This window comes from Denticeps clupeoides, chromosome 17 (assembly GCF_900700375.1).
Source record: "Denticeps clupeoides chromosome 17, fDenClu1.1, whole genome shotgun sequence".
Classification (NCBI taxonomy): Eukaryota; Metazoa; Chordata; class Actinopteri; order Clupeiformes; family Denticipitidae; genus Denticeps; species Denticeps clupeoides.
Genome location: NC_041723.1, coordinates 1,421,540 through 1,442,645, shown reverse-complemented (window position 1 = coordinate 1,442,645; position 21,106 = coordinate 1,421,540). Strand labels below are relative to the sequence as shown.

Sequence of the window (21,106 nt, the reverse complement as noted above, 5' to 3'; positions counted from 1 at the left end):
CAGGCACACAAGGCATTTGAAGATGAAAGAGTCCTTCTTCTTTTCTACAACTTAAGGCCACTTGTTTGGACTAGTCCATGTCTATACTGGACAATTGCAGGTTGATGGCCGCATGCTGTAATTATATTGGTGAACGTATGCTTCGTATCCTTCTGATGTGTTGCGGGAAACGTGGAACGCGTGCATTTCTTTGACTCCTTTTGAAAAAGTTGAGTAAAAAGTCATATTTTTGTAATTGAAACGTACCTGTGTAAAGGTAAAAATATTCCACAAATGTAAATACTTTAGGAGAGTACAGATACACAGAAAACTACTAATTTACGGTAACAAATTACATTTAATTTCTTACTATCCACAACTGGATAAATCTAGAAACTCATGTAGATGATGATATGCAAATGCTAATTGATGAATTCATCACCCAGAAGTATTGCAAAAGAAGTTTAGCAAAAGTGCAGTTGTATTTTAAATATAAACATTCTAAACTGCGTTTTTTTTTTTTTATATATATTTTTCTGAATTATGTATTCTCAATCTACTGTAATGTTATATATTCAGGCAATGTATTCAATATCCAGTATTCAGGCATCATTATTTTTGCCCTATCCTGAGCACAGTATATAAATGTCATAGATGTCAAAACTTCCTCACATTCTGTTAATAAATCGAGGTGTTTTTTTTATCTTGACAGTTTTAAGCTAAAATTGTCACACATTGCGCCATCAGCTTAGCAAAAAACTGTAACCGTTAAAACCACATTTCATCAGTCACTGCTCTGCGTGAGGATCTGCAGTGTGCCTCGGTAACAGCTTATGAATTGTCTTCTGGATACATGAGCTGTGAAATTACCGACGTCCTCCGGATATCGTCTCCGACATCGTCTTTGACATTAAAGCATGGCCCTGTCTCATTAGGGGAGCACGTCTGAGATGAATGACTTCAGGAACGTTTTGTTACTGCCTGTGATCCGTCAGAGTGATCTGATGTATAGACGACTGACTGCGCGGTGGTGCCATTAGAACTCTGTCCTATCTGGACACTGGAAAACACTTCCTGTGAAGTCCCTCATCGTTTTATGCATAATTCCATTGTGCATTATGAAGGTACCAGGGCTGTCTAAATAAACGTTAAAAAAATATTTAACAGCCTTAATGCAGCCAATGCACCGGTACAAATACTGAGCCGCTGTTCCTTATTGGCTACTACATAACATTCTTGAGATTTGCATATGTTCATTTGATTGGCTTGAACTTGTTCCGTGCTTGAAAAGTTAATTATTTTTAAAGCAACTTGAAGTCCGGGTCCCACAATTCAGTTCAGCCGCACATGACGCCACCCCATTCCAAAAATTTCTCTTTTTTTTTCACCCTTGTTGTTTCCATTTCAGGGCACATGAGACCTTCTTGAGACCATTGAACTATTTAGGAGCCGCTGGTGACAAGAACACCTATTCCACTTCTGTTTCCATCCTCCCCTCCTTCCCATCTCTGCCCTGCCAGATCCGTACCCAGATCGGCGCTGTGGCTGTGGCCCGTGGGTATTCCGCTGGCACGCGTGGCAGAAGTGGCGCAATTTGCATAGCTTAGCACAACCCACCCGGCCTCCTCTGTGACTTCACAAAAGACCAATTCCTCCCCCCCCCGTATCTGGCCCAGGATCCGGAGATATCTCCGCCCGCTCCTGGAGCGGCTCCAGGGCTCGGCAAGTTGCTGCGGTTAGATAAGAACTCGGATTGCCAGCAACTACTCACTGCTCCTCTCGCTTCCCCACCGGTTACTCTTCTTCTTCTTCTTCTGGCCGGGATGTAAATGAATTTGCATCTCCGCCAGCAACTGTGTGTGTGGAGGTGCTGGGGTCGAGTGGTTAAGGAAGCGCCCCCCGTAATCAGAAGGTTTCCGGTTCGAATCCCGACCCGCCAAGGTGCCACCGAGCAAAGCACCGTCCCCACACACTGCTCCCCGGGCGCCTGTCATGGCCGCCCACTGCTCACTCAGGGTGATGGTTAAATACAGAGGACACGTTTCACCGCGTGCACCATGTGCTGTGCTGCAGTATATCACTATGACAATCACTTCAATTTATTACTTTATCACACATTTTGATTTATTTTGGCGATTTGGGTCACGTTGGCCCGGGCAGGTTACCGGTCGGTCGCAGACGCACTGCGAGGTGACGAGGAGAGAGCGCCGCTCTGCTGGAAACACGTATCTGCTGCAACACACACACACTTATGGCTAAAAGACCTCACAGCTGACCATACACACACAGACAAACAAACACAATTTGGTACATTTTGTTAAATTGTAAATAGTTTAAATTGTAAATTTGTACATATATACAGATACATATTTATCTTTTTGTTTGTGCTGCTATTACCTGTTTTTTGCTGCTATTACCTTCTGCTTCTGTCCACTTTCTGCCATGACAATTGCAATTTCCCACTTGTGGAACTAATAAAGGTTGATCTTATCTTATCTTATCTTACCTTAAACCTGCAGCCACTGTTCTGTCACTCATATTGGTGTCCAGTGACGTTCAGCTCGCTAATTCCGGACTCACACTCACGGAAAGACGAACCCGGCCCGGTGCTTCGGCTGGAACGATGTGCCATTTTTCCCCCCAAAGCCGGGATTATTTAAGGAATTACAGCAGAGTTCAGAACTTCTCATCTCAATACAATTTAACATCTCCCAGGGTGCATTGCTCTAACAGGATTGAGAGGAGGGAGCCGGCGTGGTGGGCCGTTAAATGTTAACTGGGTCGATGTCGTGCGATTCTGTACGCGGCTTTGAGTGCCGAATTAGCTGAATTTCTTCGTCTTTTCCCAGGTCGCCAACCTGCTGCGCCTCTTCCAGATCCCTCAGATTAGCTACGCCTCCACCAGCGCCAAACTGAGCGACAAAACGCGCTACGACTACTTCGCCCGCACCGTCCCGCCCGACTTCTACCAGGCCAAGGCCATGGCGGAGATCCTGCGCTTCTTCAACTGGACCTACGTCTCCACCGTGGCCTCGGAGGGGGACTACGGCGAGACGGGCATCGAGGCGTTCGAGCAGGAGGCCCGCCTGCGCAACATCTGCATCGCCACCTCGGAGAAGGTGGGCCGCTCCAACGCCAAGCGCTCCTCGTACGAGGCGGTGATCCGGCAGCTGCTGCAGAAGCCCAACGCGCGCGTGGCCGTGCTGTTCCTGCGCAGCGACGACGCCCGCGAGCTCCTCGCCGCCGCCACCCGCCTCAACGCCTCCTTCATCTGGGTGGCCAGCGACGGCTGGGGGGCGCAGGAGAGCATCACCAAGGGCAACGAGTCCACGGCCGACGGCGCCATCACGCTGGAGCTGGCCGCCCACCCGGTGGCCGACTTCAACCGCTACTTCGCGCGGCTGCGCCCGGAGAACAACGCCCGGAACCCCTGGTACAGGGACTTCTGGGAGCAGAAGTTCCAGTGCTCCATCGGCGGCCCGGCGGGGCCGGCCGGACACGCGAAGGCGTGCCAGCGGGACCTGGCCGTGGACGAGTCCAACTTCGAGCCGGAGTCCAAGATCATGTTCGTGGTGAACGCGGTGTACGCCATGGCGCACGCCCTGCACCGCATGCAGAGGGCGCTGTGCTCCAACACCACGCTCCTCTGCGACGCCATGCGCAGCGTGGACGGCAGGAAGCTCTACCGGGACTTCCTGCTGCATGTCGACTTCAGAGGTAACCAATCAATCGGATCCTGAATTCAGGCTTGACTTGATTTTCCTGACTTGAGAATTGAGATCTCGGTTTGCTGATTTTTGACAAACACACGAGCGGAAGTCACAGAGCAGCTCAGACAAATGAGAAATGCCCCGCCTCGATGGCAAACACGGTGTCGACGGTAAATGATTTCTTAATTTTAATAAACAGGTTCACACATTATAATGTTCACACGTTACTGAAATATTCTAAGGAACATAATGTTCTTTTCAGCTCGTTTTTTTTTATGTAACTCTTCATTACACGTGTTTATCCACGGTGGGGCGGTGGCGGCCTAGCGGTTAAGGAAGCGGCCCCGTAATCAGAAGGTTCGAATCCCGATCCCGGTGATGGGTTAAATGCAGAGGACAGGTTTCACTGTGTGCACCGTGTGCTGCGCTGCTGTGTATCACAAGTGACAATCACTTCACTTTAATTAATCATTATAATCTGTGATCATTGGCCCCCGGGTCTCAGATTGAATGCATGTACAGAAGTGGCACGCGCCTTTATTACCGTTTTACGTTGCAGTCTCATCAGCCTGTGACTTTGGAACATCATGTCTTCTGATCGCTTGATGCCATGAAGGACGTCTTTGGAATGACAACTGAGTAAAAAAAAAAAAAAAAAAAAAAACGTCAGGAATATGGTAATTTGGCATCTTTATTCTTAAATCGCGTGAGCTGAAATGGCGGAACCGTGATGGACATTTTCGTGTCGCGCAGAAGCGGCTCAGGCGGCTGCCGTTTCGAAGCCGACGTGTTTACGGCGCTGTCGCGGCGTGATAGCGGCCTGCCGTGTCAAATCCGCGCGTCTAACAGTCAGCGGTGCCGCCGTGGGACGTCGCTCCGCTGCCTGCGTTGTAATGACACCTGCCCCCTTATCCGGCGTGGTGGGGCTTGAAAGGGGATTTGGGGAGAGTGGCAGGTGAACTTGCCGAACAGACTTGCCGCGAAGTAAGCCGAACGTGGGTGAGACGTGGGTGCCGCTGAGTTGGCAGGGGGCGCGGCGGCTCTCTGGCTGATGATACCTGTTGTTGCCGGTGCCGGTGAAAACGTAGGCCACCGTTGTCGAGGCGCTGCAATGCTTTGCATACATTGTTGTCATACATTCGCCGACGTGTTCGTGCTTTCTGTCCAAAATTCGTCCAGCATGCCTGCGATCGGTGGACAGGGATTTCCTGAAACTGCTGTCCCGTTTCATTTCTTTCAGCCGTGGACAGGGGGGGACGGCGTCTTCAGCCATGACGGGACCCGCTTGTCCGGCAGTTTTTTCATGGGACTTGGGTTGAATTTAATAAGTAGGTGCTAGTAGCCTAGTGGGTAACGCACTTGCCTGTGAACCAGAAGACCCAGGTTCAAATCCCACTTACTACCATCATGTCCCTGAGCAAGACACTTAACCCTGAGTGTCTCCAGGGAGGGGACTGTCCCTGTAAATACTAGATAAGGGCGTCTGGTAAATGCTGTAAATGTAATAAAGTAAATGTTTATTGACATTTGCCATCCTGTCTTTGTTCTAGGCGGGCCGGGCTCTCCGTGCTGTGTGTAACGTTGCCTAGTGTGAAGTTTCGGAGTGGCTGGCGGTGTGTGCCGTCGAGTCGAGACCACGCTGAGAGACGCGAGCGGCAGAGTAACAGCTTGAGAAAGTGAACCAAAAGTGAAACAGACTGTGAGGGAGACTGTGCATATTTCTCTGTGTGTGTGTGTGTGTGAGAGAGAGAGAGAGAGAGAGAGAGAGAGAGAGGGAAGGAGGAAGATAAAACGATGAAATAGTTGAAGTGGGATGGCGCCCGTCAGCAGAAGATTCTCTTTGAAATACACCATCTTCATTTTTCAGCCTGAGAATCAAAGATATGTGTGTGTGTGTGTGTGTGTGTGTGTGTGTGTGTGTGTGTGTGTGTGTGTGTGTGTATGTGTGTGTGTGTGTCAGCTGTGTGGGGGGGCTGCTGAGGTAGAACAGTGAGAGTGAAGCTGAAGAGAAGGGGAAAAAAAACACAACCTTAAAAATACATACCCAACTCTGTGGAAAAGAGAGTAAAGGAATGGAGAGAGGAGGCTGAGATGAAGTCATGGCTGAGAGAACAAGAACATGTATAGATAAGGCAGAATCTTCTTCACCAGCTTCTTCAGACTGTCTGAGAAGCAATAACGGGCGGCTTGCTAGCGCTTCATGTCATGATGGTGGGGTTCAAAGCAGAGTTAGATGAGCAGAGTGCACATTCTCCTTCACAAACAGAATACCAAATTCCCTCCAATTACCAAATATGAGAAGCTGCAGCCTGCCAGGACGGGGGGACACTGGATGACCTTGTTTCACTGTGGACACCCAGGCATTTAGATTCAATTTAAACACCAACCAACATAGAGTGATTTGAGTCCAGGCTCTGGAGAAAGAGATGTAGAGGAGGATGGAACAGCCAGGTTCTGGCTGTGGAAAAAAGAGTGATGGACGTTCTTCAGGCTGGGAAAAAGAGAGTGATGGAGGGAGTACTGGCTGTAGTCCAAGCTGAGGGGAAACAGTGATGGATGGATTCCTGTCTGTAGAAAAAGAGGAATCCTTTCTGATAAAGCAAATTCTAGCTGTGGAAAACGAGGGTGATTGTGGGAGTCCTGGCTGAAGATAAAGAGAGTGAAGAGGAAGTGCTGTGGAGAAAGAGAGTGGTGGATGGTGTCCTGGCTGTGGAGAAAGAGAGTGACTGAGGGAGTCCTGGCTGTGGTAAAATGAGAGTGATAGAGTAAGTTGTAGCTGTGAAGAAAGAGAGTGGTGGATGGTGTCCTGGCTGTGGAGAAAGAGAGTGGTGGATGGTGTCCTGGCTCTGGAGAAAGAGAGTGATTGAGGGAGTCCTGGCTGTGGCAAAATGAGAGTGATAGAGTAAGTTCTAGCTGTGGAGAAAGAGAGTGGTGGATGGTGTCCTAGCTGTGGAGAAAGAGAGTGACTGGGGGAGTCCTGGTTGTGGCAAAATGAGAGTGATAGAGTAAGTTCTAGCTGTAGAGAAAGAGAGTGGTGGATGGTGTCCTGGCTGCGGAGAAAAAGAGTGATTGAGGGAGTCCTGGCTGTGGTAAAATGAGAGTGATAGAGTAAGTTCTAGCTGTGGAGAAAGAGAGTGGTGGATGGTGTCCTGGCTCTGGAGAAAGAGAGTGATTGAGGGAGTCCTGGCTGTGGTAAAATGAGAGTGATAGTGTAAGTTCTAGCTGTGGAGAAAGAGAGTGGTGGATGGTGTCCTGGCTGTGGAGAAAGAGAGTGACTGAGGGAGTCCTGGTTGTGGCAAAATGAGAGTGATAGAGTAAGTTCTAGCTGTAGAGAAAGAGAGTGGTGGATGGTGTCCTGGGTGTGGAGATAGAGAGTGACTGAGGGAGTCCTGGTTGTGGCAAAATGAGAGTGATAGAGTAAGTTCTAGCTGTAGAGAAAGAGAGTGGTGGATGGTGTCCTGGCTGCGGAGAAAAAGAGTGATTGAGGGAGTCCTGGCTGTGGTAAAATGAGAGTGATAGAGTAAGTTCTAGCTGTAGAGAAAGAGAGTGGTGGATGGTGTCCTGGCTGTGGAGAAAGAGAGTGGTGGATGGTGTCCTGGCTGTGGAGAAAGAGAGTGATTGAGGGAGTCCTGGTTGTGGCAAAATGAGAGTGATAGAGTAAGTTCTAGCTGTAGAGAAAGAGAGTGGTGGATGGTGTCCTGGCTGCGGAGAAAAAGAGTGATTGAGGGAGTCCTGGCTGTGGCAAAATGAGAGTGATAGAGTAAGTTCTAGCTGTGGAGAAAGAGAGTGGTGGATGGTGTCCTGGCTGCGGAGAAAGAGAGTGATTGAGGGAGTCCTGGCTGTGGTAAAATGAGAGTGATAGAGTAAGTTCTAGCTGTGGAGAAAGAGAGTGGTGGATGGTGTCCTGGCTGTGGAGAAAGAGAATCACTGAGGGAGTCCTGGCTGTGGCAAAATGAGAGTGATAGAGTAAGTTGTAGCTGTGTATTTAACCATCACCCTTGGTGAGCAGTGGGCACCATGACTGGTGCCCGGTTAGCAGTGTGTGGGGACGGTACCTTCATCAAGGGGACCTCAGTGGCTCCTTGGCGGGTCGGGATTCAAACCGGCGACCTTCCGATAACGGGTCACTTCCTTACCCACTGGAAGTCCTGGCTGTGGAGAATGAGAGTGGTGGAGCAAGTTCTCACTGTGGAAAGAGAGGGTGATGGACGGATGGATAGCGGAGGCCTAACCATTGAGTGAGTAGAGTCAGAGAGTGATAGATGGAGACCTGGCTAAGGAGTAAGAAAGTGACGGAGGAAGTCCTAGCTGGAGAAATGGGAAGAGTGCCCCCCAGCGGGGTGGCTTTCTCCAAACCCTCCCAGCTCTTTTGTCTCTCTTCTCTCCCTTCCCTTCCATCCCCCTCTTTCCCAACACGTCCCTCCCTCAGACAGACTCTCTCTTTGCTCAGATCAGCGGCCATCTGTGCAGGGAATGAGAGTGAAGCCAGTTGGTCGTTCCCATTACCCGTGCATGGGCTGGATGTCCGTACTGCTGTGCTAATGATGAGGAGGAGGTGTGTGTGTGTGTGTGTGTGTGTGTGTTTTCTTTGCACATGAAACAGAATAAAAGTGCGAGTGTACATGTACTACACCGTGAAGGGAGCGGGTGTGACCAGGTCATCCTGATCCTGCCGCTGACCATTTGGAGAAGATGTCTGCACAATTCCAACCGTCGCAACATTGGACCTCTTTCTGATTTTGTCATCCGTCCAACACACACACACACACACACACATGCACGCAACATGCAGTTGCCATGGCGATCGGTCCTACACAGTTGTAGTAATCCAAGAGGAAGGGTGGGTGTTTATTAACAGATGAGTTGCACACACGCGATTGTCGATGTCAGGGTCGGTAAAAAGAAGCTGGAGACGCTGTCACAGGAACATTTTACTTCCCGAAGTGACAAACGAGCAGTAGTGACAACACGAGGCGGCTCTGATGTGTGTGTGTGTGTGTGTGTGTGTGTGTGTGTGTGTGTGTGTGTGTGTGGTGCAAACGCGCTCTTGTTTCTTGTAAACAGATCCACAACACAGAGGGAAACTCCCACACACACAAACTCTTCCACAAGCAGGTGAGAGGCTGTTCTCCTGCTGCAGAGGCATCTCAGACAATCTCAGCCCACGCGGTGAACACACACACACACAACCTTCGGCACCTTTCAGCTAAATCTGATTTGTCTTTCCCCGGCTGTGTGTGTATGCATCGTGTCATATTTCCGCAGTGCGAGTGTGTGTGTGTGTGTGTGTGTGTGAGTGTGTGTGTGTGTGTGTGTTTTCTCAGCCCTCAAGGCAGCGTTGAGCTGAGGGCTTAATGTGAAGCTGCTTCGGCGCTTCAGTACCTGCACAGCAACTCATGCCAACAGACGGCGATGTGACCGCGAGCGCATGAACGTGCACCACAGACACGTGTGTGCGGGCAAGAGCGTAAACACACGTACAGCCGAGCCACATGCGTCAAGGCCAGGGGGAATGGAAATGGGAATGTTCCTGCGCTCTGGAAATATTGCGCGTTTAGAACCATTTCACGGTCGCGTTGCTCAGGAAAACGTAGTTGTTGCTGCCATTGTGAAAAACTGCAGCACAGCACATGGTGACACAGTGAAATGTGTCCTCTGTATTTAACCGTCACCCTTGGTGAGCAGTGGGCAGCCATGACAGGTGCCCGGGGAGCAGTGTGTGGGGACGGTGCTTTGCTCAGTGGCACCTTGGCGGCACCTTGGCGGGTCGGGATTCGAACCGGCAACCTGCTGATTACGGGGCCACTTCCTTAATCAGCAGGTTGCCAGTTCAAATCCCGATACGCCAAGGTGCCGCTGAGGTCCCCTTGATGAAGGTCCCGTCCCCACACACTGCTCCCTGCTCACCAACGGGGATGGTTAAATACAGAGGACACGTTTCACCGTGTCACAATGACAAAAACAATCACTTTCTTTTCTTCCTTAAATAGAGGAAATAGGAGGAGTCACCTCTCTTTACCTTCATGGCTTTTAGGTTGTGTTGCATTGTGTGTGTGTGTGTGTGTTGGTGTGGTGCACCCTGCTGGCGCTCGACTCAGTAGTGAGTTACAGGTGCTGAGGTTCCAAGTTAAACAAGACCCCACGTGTACACACACACACACACACATAAATTATTCATCTTACACTGTTACACACTCCTGTACAAGATGATGGTGCTTGAATTAACGAGGGCTGAGCGTATAATGTCAGAGCGTACGCGTGTGTGTGTGTGTGGCATGACGCTGGGGTTTTCAGTTCCAGTTCCTGAGCATGACGGCTCTCAGCAGGCGAGACATGTCTCTGGTTTCAAGATCCAAGCTTCAAGATTCAAGATTGGTTTATTGTCACTACAACAGTATACACAGTACACCGTGTATTGAAATAATGTTTCACACAGACCCCCCCATAGTGCAATCATAAATGAAAGAAAAATATATGTGTGTGTGTACAGTATTTCAGTAGCAAACCACTGTCTCAGCACGCCGCTCCGTACAAGCGTCCAGAGCAGCAACGTGCATGGCCTCCAAAATAAATACGGTAAATAGATGTACGACACGCTTGTTCCTACTTTTCATGAACTCAAATAGGACATTTTATGCCATGCATACAGTGAAGCTCCATTTGCATGTGATGCAATTAACACAGCTGCAATTTTGTTTACTTCCTGTGTGGAGTCTGACCTCTGACCCGGATGTGAAATTCACCCTAACCACAGGCGATCATTATTTAACAATGGAGACAGACAGTGAGGGAGTTTTCACGAATGAAACGCGGAAATGATCACGAGGGAATTGTCAGATGACACGGTGTCGACATTTAAACGTTGCCCCTGCTTCGTTCTGCTGTGGTGAGAAGGGTCTGCTCCCGCACTTCCTGCTTCCTGGCCCTGGCGGACTATTTCAGGCCGACTGCGTTGTGATTTTCATGCTAATGAGGAGACGGCAGCACAGCCGGTGTTAATTCTCCTGATGTTGTCTTCATCTGCGATGGCTTTTTAAATCCCACGTCCCTCGGGGAGCTCAGATTCTGGATTACTGGGATACACAATCACACTGACACGGACGAGCAAGTTTAGGAGATGGCTAGAGTTTTAACTGGTTCAAGGTCCTCTCCATGATAGGACCAGATGATAGGACCAGATTCAGGTCATGCCTGTGCATCTACAGAACAACAACAACATTTATTTCTTATATAGCCCATAATCACATACAGTATGTATCAATAAGCTTTGACAGGCCCTACAGTTGACCCTTCACACTTGACCCTTCTGTACACAAGGAAAACCTCCACACAAAAAAAACTCTAGGAGAGAAAAAAAGAAAGGAAGAAACGATGGGAAGGAGTGACAAAGAGGGACACCCTTCCAGGGTAGAGTGAGCCTGCAAGTGGTGTCAGTACAGGGCTGGTGGTGATTTGTCCAAAAAGAGAAAAAGTCCTACAGTTGCAGAGGTGGAGAATTCCAAAATGTAGTATAGAGCATCCATCAATGTTTGGAGGTACTGGACAGTGCAGAGAAGGTTCTAGTCCAGTGTCATGGTGTACAATACGTGACTCCATTATGATGTTACTGGTTCATTTTAAGATCCATGAAGCTTTAGTTGTTATGGTGGTGGTGGCTGTGGTGACCCTCTGGTTCGTTTCATGGTGACTAGTACATGAACATAAACCAGGTTTGTAGACTTTGGCTTAAGCAGGCCGTTTTTTATTAGAAGATTGGAGGACATTGGGTGCCGTCTACCTGCATGTTTAATTTCTAAAGAACGTCCCAGTGGACTGGCTGAGCATAAAGGCTTTATTCATGGGCCTCGAACTTTAATTAATCCCAAAATGACAATAATTATGAACTGTGATAAAAGCAGCCTCCTCCTCGTGAAATTAGAGGCAACTATCTCCACACAGGACAATTGAAACTCCCTGAACTGTGTCAGTTCTGGATGACTTCTGTTTCCGTTCATTTTGTTCGTTTTGCTCGCTGACTTTGGCTTGTAAAACTGAGGAGAACGGAGTAAAACTCTCTCTCTCTCTCTCTCTCTCTCTCTCTCTCTCTATACACACAAAAGCACAAAAACCTGATGTTACCTGGCAGAAAGAGGCGTGGCACAATAGAGGTTAAAAGGATGAACAGTTTCTAATTTATTAACCCCAGTAGATTATTATTGCAGTTACATGTGAATATTGTATGTAAAAAAGGTACCAAGGTTACAGAGAAAACCAAAATGAAAGACAGGAGGAAAAGATAGAAAAAGACAGAACAGCCTGAACCAAGCTTCAGGGACATCACCTGATCCACCAAATGCTGCAATGCCGTCCGACAAAGACATGTAAAATGGAGGTGTTGAGCCTCCATGCACAACAAAAGCTCAGAAATGCCACGGCCCTGCGACGTCCCATCTTACGGGCTCAAGTTGGAAGTTGGAAGTGGCTGCATGAATAACATGTATCGCACTTCCAATCGTCTTCATAGTTCCTCTGCAGTGTGTGAAGCAGGTGACAGAACGTTCCAAATTTACATTTACATTTACGGCATTTACCTGACGCCCTTATCCAGAGCGACTTACAGTCAGTAGTTACAGGGACAGTCTCCCCCTGGAGACACTCAGGGTTAAGTGTCCTGCTCAGGGACACGATGGTAGTAAGTGGGGTTTGAACCCGGGTCTTCTGGTTCATAGGCGAGTGCGTTACCCGCTAGGCTACAAGCACCCAAATGAGCTCAGCACACGGAAGACATGAACATTTCCGTGAATCTGGTGGTCTTCTGCCACGAATGGGTCCCGTTTCTGACAGGACATGGCAGGACATGGTTCCGGGTTCATCAGTCCACGCCCGTTTTGGTGTGCAGGAGGGGCTGCAGCTCTGAACGTTTTCATCTGTGCATCGGCGACGATACGCCTGTCTGCTCTGATTAACTGGTCTGGGCTCTGGATGTCTGTGTATACAGGATGATGATGATGATGATGATTCTGACCATGACCTGCTCAGAGTGAAGCTCAAACCGGCCGCCACGGCTCTACATCGGCATCTTAAAGGCGTGAAATACGGGCGCGGCTCCCCGAGAACACGTGTCTGACGTCTAATTAAAGCGCTGAGTAGAAGGGCCCAGCGAGGCGCCGCCCGCACGCGGCTTCTGTCTTTAATCATGTCGTCCCCGCGGCGGCGGGACGGGGACGCGGGAGGCCTGTCTTGTTTGGTGTTCAGGTGGACGTGTGGGATGGAGTCGTGGCTTTTATGCCGCCGCCTCTCCCCGCGTCTGGGTACGCGCAGCGTAGTTCACAGGAAACTCGGTGTCGTTCTTTCAACACAGTCACACAGTCATTTCGCAACAAGGCGCAGTGGCACGCTGGGCGTGTCAGTGCCGAATCCGTACCACCTGCCGATTGGTTCTGCCCATACGGGTTACGGCGAGGCCGTTAACACGGTGATCCAATACTGACCTGCAAGCATTAACTAGCTTGCTGGCCTGTCAACACTTCATAGAACTCCATTACACTCCAGCACTTTCACTTTCAATCACTTCTGGACTCAGTCCCCCCAGAACTGGACACAGTCCCCCCAGAACTGGACTCGATCCCCCCAGAACTGGACTCAGTCCACCCAGAACTGGACTCGATCCCCCCAGAACTGGACTCGATCCCCCCAGAACTGGACTCAGTCCACCCAGAACTTGACTCGATCCCCCCAGAACCGGACTCAGCCTACCCAGAACTGGACTCAGTCCACCCAGAACTGGACTCAGTCCCCCCAGAACTTGACTCGATCCCCCCAGAACTGGACTCAGTCCACCCAAAACTGGACTCAGTCCCTCCAGAACTGGACTCAATCCCCCCAGAACTGGACTCAGCCCACCCAGAACTGGACTCAATCCCCCAGAATTGGACTCAGTCCCTCCAGAAATGGACTCAATCCCCCCAGAACTGGTCTCAATCCCCCCAGAACTGGACTCAATCCCCCAGAACTGGACTCAGTCCCTCCAGAACTGGACTCAATCCCCCCAGAACTGGACACAGTCCACCCAGAACCGGCTCAGTCCACCCAGTACCGGACTCAATTCCCCCAAAACCGGACTCAGCCTACCCAGAACCGGACTCAGTCCCTCCAGAACTGGACTCAATCCCCCCAGAACTGGACTCAGTCCCTCCAGAAATGGACTCAGCCCCCCCAGAACTAGACTCAATCCCCTAGAACTGTGTTATAAATACAAATTCATCACACATTTAAATAAAAGCATTAAAGCTGCTTCCGATGTCCGGAGTCTGGGTTTCACTAGCCATGTGGTTTGCTAGAGGGCGTGGCCTCACACCTCCTGTCACGGCTGCCGTCCCCCTCCCGGTCGCCAGGGGGCGCGGGGGCATACTGGACACCACATCCCTAACTAACACTATAAAAGTGGGTGAACGAGAACAGGTTGCCGTGAACTCATTAGTTGAAATTTCCCACATTTGTTGTAAGCCGTTCCATAACTGACCACGCCTCAAGCCGACCTTCTTTGTCCCGGCCCCGCCTTGTTGGAGCGGCCTCTTGTCTTGTGTTTGCCATAGATGTTACTGACACATTCTTCCAAACACGACCACGATTTCAGCCCAGCCTCTGACGTTGTATCCATCAGAAAGACCCCGAGTTCTATCTCAGCTAAATTTACATTTACATTTACTGCATTTACCAGACGCCCTTATCCAGAGAGACTTACAATCAGTAGTGACAGGGACGGTCCCTCCTGGAGACACTCAGGGTTAAGTGTCTTGCTCAGGGACACGATGGTAGTAAGTTTGAACCTTGAACCCCATATGCGCGTGTGTTACCCACTAGGCCACTAGCACCACTGCCAGTGCTGAATATGAACGTTCTCCACAGGTTAACCTTCTGTGTGTGTCCGTGTCCAATATGAGCCCATTGATTTATGGGACACGTTAACCACTGAACTCTTCTCCAGTTCTTGTGAGTCATCAGGATCCCTCAGGGCGGTGGTGGCTTCGGCACTTCCTGTGTGTGAGGGGGGGGAGGGGCATCAGAGAGATCGCACCAATCGTTTTGTCCATCAGCACTTCACTCGTCTGCAGCGAAGAACATGAGGAACCATCAGAGGAGCTTTCTTATTGGAAATCTGCAGGAATATGGATCCTCGGTTTATTGCGGCCCTTCCCGCCGCTTCCGATGTCGGTGGTTCCATGACAATGGTGCAGAGGGAACAAGTGGCGTCACTCGGAACCTCACCATTCATGATATAAAGAATCTTTATTTTTCTTCAACAAAATTGCTGACGTGCTACAAATAGACGACTAATGAGCTTAAATGACACAATATGATATAATAATAAAACTTTATCCTCCAACTGTGCATATTTTCAACATCATTATGTGCATCTTTTACTTATCCTAGATTGTCTTTTTCATCTTCTGTTTCTACACTCATTATTATTTTTAAGTTAATTAACAATAAGTAATGACAAACCATCCAAGGCGGAAATAATCTGAAAACTTCTTCTTCTTCTTGTGGTTCCAGCTCCGTTCTCACCTCCCGGAACGGAGAACGTGGTGAAGTTCGACCAGTACGGCGACGGCATGGGCCGCTACAACATCTTCAACTACCAGCGCTCCCCGGGCGGCGAGCGCTACAGCTACGTGCAGGTGGGCGAGTGGGCGGAGACCCTGTCCCTGAACGAGGCCCTGGTGGGCTGGCCGCGGGGCGCGCCGGCGCCCGCCTCGCAGTGCAGCGACCCGTGCGGCCGCAACGAGATGAAGAAGATGCAGGCGGGCGAGTACTGCTGCTGGATCTGCACGCCCTGCGAGCCCTTCGAGTTCCTGCCGGACGAGTTCACCTGCGCCCCCTGCGGCCTGGGACAGTGGCCCGCCGAGGACCTGAGCGGCTGCTACGACCTGCCGGAGGACTACATCATGTGGGAGGACGCCTGGGCCGTGGGGCCCATCACCATCGCCTGCGCCGGCTTCGCCTGCACCCTGCTGGTCTTCGGCGTCTTCGTCCGCCACAACCGCACGCCGCTGGTCAAGGCCTCGGGCCGCGAGCTCTGCTACATCCTGCTGCTGGGCGTGCTCATGTCCTACGCCATGACCTTCGTCTTCATCGCCAAGCCCTCGCCGGCGGTGTGCGCGCTGCGGCGCCTGGGCCTGAGCACGTCCTTCGCCGTCTGCTACTCGGCGCTGCTGACCAAGACCAACCGCATCGCCCGGATCTTCTGCGGGGTGAAAGGGGGCGGCGCCCCGCGGCCCCGCTTCATCAGCCCCAGCTCGCAGGTCTTCATCTGCCTGTCGCTCATCTCCGTGCAGCTGCTGCTGGTGTCGGTGTGGATGCTGCTGGAGGTCCCCGGCACGCGCCGCTTCGCCCTGCCCGAGCGGCGCGACACCGTCATCCTCAAGTGCAACGTGCGCGACTCCAGCATGCTGCTGTCGCTGGCCTACGACGTGCTGCTGGTGGTGCTCTGCACCGTCTACGCCTTCAAGACCCGCAAGTGCCCGGAGAACTTCAACGAGGCCAAGTTCATTGGCTTCACCATGTACACCACGTGCATCATCTGGCTGGCCTTCCTGCCCATCTTCTACGTCACCTCCAGCGACTACCGGGTAAGAGCCGCCCTCGGCCTCCACCACCACCACCACCACCACCACCCGCACACTGTCAGGAAAAAACCTCGAGAACATTTACATTTACGGCATTTACCAGACGCCCTTAACCAGAGCGACTTACAGTCAGTAGTTACAGGGACAGTCCCCCCCTGGAGACCCTCAGGGTTAAGTGTCCTGCTCAGGGGCACGATGGTAGTAAGTGGGGTTTGAACCCGGGTCTTCTGGTTCAACCACCCCAGAAGGTTGCGGCAGCAGATAATAAAAATGGAGGTCCTTTCACTTCCCCGTAAGTAATAAATTCAGTCCGGCCACCAACTCGGGCAAATAGTGCCTGGAACCGAGCATCTGGCATCTGGCTCCTGCAGGGACGTGTACAAATAGAACCGAAATGACGTTAGTTCACCCGTCCGTCTGGAGTCAAATGGCATATCAAGAAACGTTCTATTGCTTTTAAATCAATCAATCGATCTTTATTTATATGGCGATTTTTACAGTGTGCGTTGTCACAAAGCAGGTGAGCAAGCCAGAGGGTTCAGGGGCAAGTAAAGAACTTCCTCTAACAGGAAGAAGACCTTCCGAGGAACTCGGGAGGGAACCCGTCCTCCTCCGGTCCGCACTGGATTACAGTGAAATACATTCGTGGAGGTTGATGCGGCCCACAGCTTTCGGACGGGGACAGCAGAGGGTCAAGCAGGACGGTCCATGGAGTCCGGCCACGTCGCGTGGTCACTCGGAACCAGGAGACTTCACCGGGCAGGATATATATATATATATGGTGAAGGGTAGGGTAAAAGAGAGGAGTGAGTTAGTGGTGAGTTAGCGACAAACGACAGTAACTGAAGAGAGAACCCGACATTTCCGGCAGTAATGGTGAGGGGAGTGTTGTTAAAAGTAGGTTTTTAGCCTGGATTTAAATGTCTGATTCTTTCGTTTCACTGCTCCAGCTGTACTGTCCACATGCAAATCTTTCCATCAAAGAATGGCTGCAATGCTCTGAGACCGACCTTTCTATTCGTTAACAGAACGGAACAGTCCAGGAAAAGTCCAGGATTCAGACAGAATGTCCGGTTTGTGTCAGGAAGTAGTTTAATAAGCTTCGGTTATCTGATTGGTCCCTTGGTCCCCGAATTTAAATTCATCTGGATAAGCCGACTTTAGTAAAAGTGAGGTGACTGTCATTGTGAAACACTGCAGCACAGCCCACGGTGACCCGTCACCCTGCAGTGGACAGCATGAAAGGCGCCCTGGGAGCCGTGTGGGGGGACCGGGTTTTCGGGTTTTGAACCTTCAGAGTACAAGTCCGCTTCCTCACCCGCTAGGCCACCGCTGCCCCATTTCCACCACACATTTATGTTTACATCCAGAGTGACTTACAACGTGCTTCCATGTCACCATCGATGAAGAGATCAATTCCGGTTCACCAGGACCCCCAACTATGAATACAATATTTTTATTCACTCTGTTCTAGTTTCTATACAGAAGTCAGACAAGAAGAAGGTTACAAGTTCATCTAAATATTCTCTAAAGAGGAAGGTCTTGAGCTGCCGTGTGAAGGTGCTCAGTGACTGAGCTGTTCTGACCTCGAGGGGAAGTTCATTCCACCACCGAGGGGCCAAGACGGAGAAGAGTCTAGATGAACGTCTTCCTTTTACCTTCAGAGATGGAGGGACCAGGCGAGCAGTACTGGAGGCTCGGAGTATACGAGGTGCAGTGCGAGGTGTAATAAGGGCTGTGAGGTAGGATGGTGCTACTCCATGTTTGGCTTTGTAGGCCAGCATCAGTATTTTGAACCTGATGCGTGCAGCTACTGGGAGCCAGTGGAGGGAACGTAGCAGAGGGGCGGTGTGGAGAACTTGGGAAGGTTGAAGATCAGTCGTGCTGCTGCATTTTCGTGTCACCATAGATGAAGTGATCAGTTCTGACGAAACTTGACTAGACTGAAATGGGTCTGGATGTGACTAAGACTAATAAAGACTAAAATGACAGCTTGACGTAAAGACTAGAGTAAAACTCTGCAAGAACAACTATACCTGCTCCGCGACCTGTAACATGCTCATACCAAATGTACATTTTCATACAAAAAAAACAACATTTGGGGCTGGTATTGGGCGTTGAACAAATGGGAGCAGATGCCAGGGCAGTTGCTCCGTCGGCCGTTAATCCGGCGATCCGACCTCCCGGGACGGTGGACGAAGGGGAGAAAATAAGAGGCGCAGCTCCTCCGAGGCTCTTTAACAGGGCGCCGATGGCGGGAGATGTTCCGCGTTGACCTTCAGGACCGCGCGCACTAATTAGGCAGCAGGAGAAGTGCTGAGGGACATGAAAGGCCTGATGGACGGGTTTTGCATGACAATCGGCACCTCGCTACGATATTAAAGTCCCAGGAACGACTCCGATATACAAAGTGCTGTGATGTAGGGCCTGACCCTGTCCGGTTCCGGGTCCGTGACCCGGAAAATTAACCCCGGCGTGGAATCGACACCCCGATGCAGAAAGGACCGTCTCTGGCCTCGGGACAGGAAGGCCGCCGAGACGGGGGGGGGCTGAGACAAGCTGCCCCTCCCGCGTGTTTGCGGGGAAGAAGTGGCGAGCAGAGCAGCCGTCTGAAGTTCCGGCGAGACGCCGGCGCAGCCCGGAGGGAACATACGCCGTAGGAATTTTAAACAGCTCTCCGCTGTCAAACGGTCACGCTTCTCCCAAGCGTTCGAGTTGAATTTACTTCTGTGCGACACGTTTGATAAAAATTTTCTCTTGATTTGTTGGGGTCAGATGCCATAACGGGGATTATGGGGGATTGGGCCTAATCTCCCTCAGTCAGAGCAGACACTCGTTTCAACGTGGAGGCCGGTTTTTAAAACAGGAGCCACTTCTACACAACTGTTCTCTCCAATCCAAAGCATTGTGTGAGAATGTAGGAGTAACAACAGAAAAATTACAAAAAAAAAAACAAAAAAGTACGGCCAAAAAAAGATACATGACAAGACAAAAGTACAGTAGCAACGGCTTCTGTTTTACTAGCTAGCAGGCCGTGCATCTGACTGCAGCACAGCACATGGTGACACGGTGAAATGTGTCCTCGGGATTTAACCCTTGGTGAGCATTACATTTACATTTACATTTGCAGCATTTATCAGACTCCCTTATCCAGAGCAACTTACAATCAGTAGTTACAGGGACAGTCCCCCCCGGAGACACTCAGGGTTAAGTGTCTTGCTCCGGGACACGATGGTAGTAAGTGGGGTTTGAACCTGGGTCTTCTGGTTCATAGGCGAGTGTGTTACCCACTAGGCTACTACCACCCCTATGACAGGTGCCCAGGCAGCAGTGTGTGGGGACGGTGCTTTGCTCAGTGGCACCTCAGTGGCACCTTGGGATTCGAACCGGCAACCTTCTGATTACGTCGCCTAATGTCAGAGTAGAAATTTCATTTCTATATCTGATGAACATGTTTGGTATGAACAGTGCGTTACGTAGTTTTACGTCCGGTGGGGGGGTTGCAGTAGCCTTGTGGGTAACACACTCTTCAATGAACCAGAAGACCCAGGTTCAAACCCCACTTACTACCATCGTGTCCCTGAGCAAGACACTTAACCCTGAGTGTCTCCAGGGGGGGACTGTCCCCGTAACTACTCATTGTAAGTCACTCTGGATAAGGGCGTCTGGTAAATGCTGTAAATGTAAATGTAGTGTTGATGAATAAAGCAAGGTTGATGTGCCATAGTCCTTATCATGCATGGCTCCCTAAACACATCACAGGAAAGGAGTTACAGTTTCCATTTAAATCCTGCCAAACAACGTGTAGAGAAGGATACACCAATGGGATTGTCTTTGTCATGTGTCTTTACATCCAATTGGGATGAAAACAGTCCGGATTGTGCACATTAGTGGGAAATGTTCTAGAAACAGCCTAACAACCATTATTTAAAATATATTTAAAATATAATATAAAACACCCATTGCCAGTAGGTGCTGCCAATAATGGGCCAACACGACCCAACTGGGCAATACGTTAAAAGCCTGTTCATCTGTATCTCTCCGCAGGTCCAGACCACCACCATGTGCATCTCGGTGAGCCTTAGCGGGTTTGTGGTGTTGGGCTGCATGTTCGCCCCCAAAGTTCACATCATCATCTTCCAGCCGCAGAAGAACGTGGCCAGTCACCGCCTCAACCTCAACCGCTTCAGCGTCAGCGCCCCGGCCCCCGCCTACGCGTCACAAGGTGAGGCGCTCCGCGTCACCGCCGCAACCAAATTGGCCGCCTCCCGCCGCACGGCAGCGCAGGATTTGCATGGACGCCGGCGGTGGAGAACAGACGCCGCTGTGGCTGCCATCGCGAACAAAGTTTACCTTCCTCCGCCTCGACTCCTTGCGCCCGGGGGGGGCCGAGGGAGCTTTACGGAAGTGTGTGCGTGGGTCTTTCATGTGGCACTGTCACCTGCATGGGTTACATAAGCATGAGAGGAGAGAGTGGGGTGCAGGCAGAGTGGGGGTGCGGCTTCCGTAATCAGCCACCCAACCAGACGCATGTGACTCGACTGTAATGAACGCAATCGGGCGAACAGATAAAGGTGGCAGTAGCCTAGTGGGTAACACACTCGCCTATGAACCAGAAGACCCAGGTTCAAATCCCACTTACTACCATAGTGTCCCTGAGCAAGACACTTAACCCTGAGTGTCTCCGGGGGGGGACGGGACTGTCCCTGTAACTACTGATATTAAGACACTCTGGATAAGGGCGTCTAAGTGCTGTAAATCTACAGGGTGGGCCATTTATATGGATACCCCTTAATAAAATGGGAATGG

The 21,106-nt window shown here is 50.6% G+C and overlaps 1 protein-coding gene across 1 annotated transcript in view; it reads left to right on the top strand.

Moving 5' to 3' along the window:
- Window positions 1–21,106, top strand: part of grm3 (glutamate receptor, metabotropic 3) — a 40,290-nt gene that overhangs the window by 16,738 nt on the left and 2,446 nt on the right. The window contains exons 3-5 of the mRNA XM_028958571.1: window positions 2,829–3,696; window positions 15,225–16,300; window positions 20,345–20,522. Coding sequence (XP_028814404.1) covers window positions 2,829–3,696; window positions 15,225–16,300; window positions 20,345–20,522 — 2,122 coding nt within the window. The remainder of the gene's footprint in view (window positions 1–2,828; window positions 3,697–15,224; window positions 16,301–20,344; window positions 20,523–21,106) is intronic.